General features: G+C 29.4%; 1 protein-coding gene across 1 annotated transcript; it reads left to right on the top strand.

Annotated features, from left to right (window-relative positions):
* Positions 1-1,843: 1,843 nt before the first annotated feature.
* Positions 1,844-3,920, top strand: LOC113383207 (odorant receptor 30a-like). Its single transcript, XM_026621456.1, has 4 exons — positions 1,844-1,977; positions 2,043-2,142; positions 3,366-3,467; positions 3,714-3,920. The coding sequence occupies exons 1-4, from the start codon at positions 1,844-1,846 to the stop codon at positions 3,918-3,920; spliced, it is 543 nt and encodes a 180-aa protein (XP_026477241.1).
* The last annotated feature ends 443 nt before the right edge of the window (positions 3,921-4,363 follow it).

Below are 4,363 nucleotides of genomic sequence, written 5' to 3'. Positions count from 1 at the left end.
TTGGATACTCAGTTCTCTCAAAAATTGGATTTCTATTTTCTGCACTCTTTGCTCAGTATCTCCGAAACGGCTGGACCTGCCTTTGCCAAAAACTAATCAGCTCTTTTCCCTATCAATAGGAATCGAATGTTTTTTGAACCATTCAAATCGGTTGATCTGTACGCCCGAAAACGTGGGCGAAAATTTGTATCCATACATACATACACACTCACACACACACACACACACACACATCCATTTTTTCTGAGGTATGCCAAAACGTTCAGAAACCTTCAAAACGTCGAGAAATGTAAAAATTTTCAATTCCGATTTTCGGCCCATTACAATAACTTACCCTACGGGAAGTTAATAATACGACTTTAAATCAAATATATTAATATTTTCAACTTTATAGGAATAGATGTATTTGTTGCGTATGAAATGACTTTGGACATAATTTGAGTACAGGACTTATTTATAAAAAATAAATACCTCAAAATACCTATGTACTATATATACAATATCATAAAGTATAAATATAATATGTATAAAAACATTATTATTCATTGATAATAATATTATATATCATAATTACTATATTAAGCACGGTAATTTTTGTTAAGATGGTGATACAGCATTTACCTTAAAAAGGTAATATATAGACACTTCCATATATAATTCAAATAAGTCAAGTTCTTATTACTGAAAATAATACCATGGAGTTAAAACATCAGAACATATAAAGAAGTATTCTTTCGAGCCGAATTGAGAAAATAAGCTATTATTATATAAATTCTAGTGTTTCTTGATTACATATACTTTATTTCATAGAAAGATTTATAAGATCAGCAGCGTATCTAGGTATAATCTTAAACATGGTAATTGTAATTTTTTATTTTAGCTAATATATTTTTTATCATTGTTTTATTACACGATCTCTTTTATAGCCCTTAAGCTTAAATAAATAGTTCAATTTTTAGTTTATCATTATGTACATATTTAGGCAAAGAGAATTGAAAAATTAATCAGATTTCACTCAGTACGACTCTGATTTAGTAGACCAGAAAAAATCCTCAATTATTTTATGGGACATTATTTAGAAAAATTATTTTCAAACGTTATGAATTGCATCTAAGAATCAAAGTCGTATTTAAGTCATGTTTATTCATTGATTAACTAATAATTAGTGTATATTAGTAATTAAACTTTTGCAAAATAAAAGAAAATTGAAATGGACTCCATATTAAAATCAAATAGTATATTAAACAGGAATTTGTTGTTTTTGCGCGCCCTTTTTCTAGTACATTACAAGGGTGAGAGATTCGAAGGCTTGATTAGAATTATGGGATACATTGTTTTAATAATATATACAATTTTGAATGCCTTTATGTACATATATTTGTTCATACATTGGGATGAGGCTTTAAATATGATGTTAACTTGGGGTTCCTGCCTCATGCAGACCGTAAACCTGACTAAAATATATACTTATTTGGTAAATCAAGATAAATTTAACAAATTAATGCTTTCAATGTACAAAGAAATGGACTTCGTGGAGAACTATGGAAACAAAGGATCAAAAGACATCATGAAACGCTTCATTATTTTGTATAAAAAGATTAGTACTGTAATATATATATGGACGACTCCTATAGCAATTTTTTATTATGCATATGTTATAGTCAGCTTTGCAGTTTGGAAGAATGTTCAAGTAATGCCTTTTCATTTGTGGCATCCATATGATGAGAATAAATATTGGTACCTCAATATTATTTTACAAATAATCATTACAACAGTCGGTATCCATGGATTTTATACGAATTATTCGTACATCTTGCTGTTTTTATTTTATGGCAAGTGCAAAATGGATTTACTAAATTTTCGCATAAAAGACATCAAGAACGTTACTGTTGATCCCCAGGAGGATGAAGCAGAATTGATGAAGAAAAGATATGATTACGTTTGCAGATGTGTTCAGTATCATTTGGAATGTATTGAGTAAGGAAACAAGAATATAATTATAATATATTTTCACATTTCTCAAAACTATATTGTTTTTCTAGATTTGTAGAGGGCGTGCAATATGTATACAAGACAGTTCTGGCGATAGAATTAACAGTTTTTACACTTATGTTGACTTCTACGGTTTTAGGATCGACATTGGTAAGTAAACTCTGAACGTACTAAAGTAAAGAAAGAAATTTTAGTTGTATTTTTTTACGTGATTTTATATTGTATTTCACATAGCACCGGAGTTAAATTTGATAGAATTAACTACTATTGTCTTATGTAAGATTTGGTGCCTTTTAAAAATATATCACTAATATTTAACTTCCCGTAGGGCAAGTTATAGTAATCGCATACCTTAAAAAAATGGATGTATGTGTGTGTGTGCGGATACAAATTTTCGTCGACAATTTCAATTTCTCCCAACTCTCCTGAGAAAAAAATAGAAATAACTTAAACATTATTTATAAGTAATTATTCAATAATAAAATATTGTGAATTTTATATAGAAAGGAAAAAACAACTACTGAGTTGTTTTTTCCAACATGACAATGTAGTATGCAATGTCCCTTCTCGCCGGACTATTGTAAATTCATTAAATTTACTAAACGTCCTTTACTGGACAGTTGTAAATAAAAGAGTTAATAAAAAAAAAAATTCGGGAACACGAATCAACCGATTTGAATAATTCAAAAAACATTCGATTCGTATTGATAAGGAGACATTCTGATTAGTTATTGGCGAAGGCAGGATACACGGCAAAAAGTGCCAAAAACGGTAACTCAGTTTTAATTTTAATTCAAAAAACATTTTACTTGTATTGACAAGATAAAGAACTGATTAAATTTTTGGGCAGATTTAGCGGTTATGGACTCTCAATAAAAATAAGTTAAAAAAATGTCATTTGGCGGTCAAAAATGTTTATTGGACATATGTACATAAAATTATCAGATACTTCACGGAGATTTTAATAATGTGTTCATGTTTTGTATTATTTGTTTTTGGGTTCTGTACCAAGATTTTTAATTGCGGTACGGGAAGTTCCAGCAATTTGCCTTAAGGCACGAGGCCATTTAGTATTTACTCAAATAGTATATATAAAAAACAAGATTTTTTACAAAGAAACTTGTATCTTCAAATGCACCAGAGGCGACAATGAGTTGGAGAAGGATCAAGTTATTTTTAGTAAATAATTTTATGCATAGAAATTTATTAAATTTTATTTCACGCATTACACATTTAAAGGGCTAACTTTTAGCCCACAAAAATGAACTCTTTAGGGTATAATTAATGAAAGTGGTAGTTTAAACTTCTTCAATAATTCAAAGAGTTGATTCAATTTATTGCAAATAATATTATTTTACATTTATTTATTTTAGTTACCCTTCGGAATGGAACTGATAATAAATATTGGTTTCGGAACTTGTTACTCTTTGATAGTCGTCGCTACATACTGGATGGCAAATGAAATAATTTTGAAGGTAAAATGAATGCAAAAAACACTCAATATATTGTCGATTATTAATAACTTGGTCTAACTATATATGTTTAGGTATCAAATTGGTTCCAACATTAAGTCCAATTTGTTGTATATTTGAATTCACTATGATCTGAAGGAATCTTTATTAAAACATATATATCTTTAGAGCACTGGAAAAATTTCTCTAAAATATGAGGAAATAACAAAATAAAATAGGTTTTCTTCTAATTTCAAAAATTATTTTCAGAGTGCCGACGTCGCGATTTCTGTATACAAAACACCATGGTATGAATACGACATTAAAACAAGAAAAGCACTTATGCTCATTCAAATGAGAGCTAAGAAGCCTTTGATTTTGAAAGCTGCAATGATACATATTAATTTGGATACTATGATCCGAGTATATCGAGCTACTTATTCGGCTTATACTGTTCTTCGCCAGATGAATAATTAATAGTCAGAGATGCGAGAGGTATCCACAAGAACACATAAATCTACAAGATGCACGTCAATCCCGAATATCGACCACAAAATGCAAGAAAACCAACACCAAAAAATTGACAAAGAAGTTCAAGCTATTGGGGCGCATGGCATCGTGCCTTAAGGCAAATAGCTGGGACTTCCCGAACCGTAATTAAACATTCGAAGAATAAAAAAATCAGTCAACAAAAATGTCTATGAATAAATATTATAAAAACTTAATCATAATTTTATTTATTTATAATTTAGTTATCATAAGGTTCAGTTAATGAGTTAGTAGTATTTAGTAATCAATGGAGTTATATTTAAGTTCAGTGTTCAAGTTATATGTAAAGTGTGCAAAAATCATGAAATAAACATAAACATCCAAAGTCTTCATCTGTTTTACTGATTCGCCTTCACAGTCTGGTACCAGCT

Source organism: Ctenocephalides felis, unplaced genomic scaffold (assembly GCF_003426905.1).
Source record: "Ctenocephalides felis isolate EL2017-DRISC unplaced genomic scaffold, ASM342690v1 CF-g0.4_SCAFFOLD_00845, whole genome shotgun sequence".
Taxonomy (NCBI): Eukaryota; Metazoa; Arthropoda; class Insecta; order Siphonaptera; family Pulicidae; genus Ctenocephalides; species Ctenocephalides felis.
This window is presented reverse-complemented; position numbering and strand designations above follow the sequence as displayed.

Bases quoted from the DNA above. Each gene is read 5' to 3' on its own strand.
- LOC113383207 (XM_026621456.1), top strand. From the start codon at position 1,844: ATGGATTTACTAAATTTTCGCATAAAAGACATCAAGAACGTTACTGTT. The intron at 2,143-3,365 runs GTAAGTAAACTC...TATTTATTTTAG, and splicing joins CGGTTTTAGGATCGACATTG to TTACCCTTCGGAATGGAACT. The intron at 3,468-3,713 runs GTAAAATGAATG...AATTATTTTCAG, and splicing joins CAAATGAAATAATTTTGAAG to AGTGCCGACGTCGCGATTTC.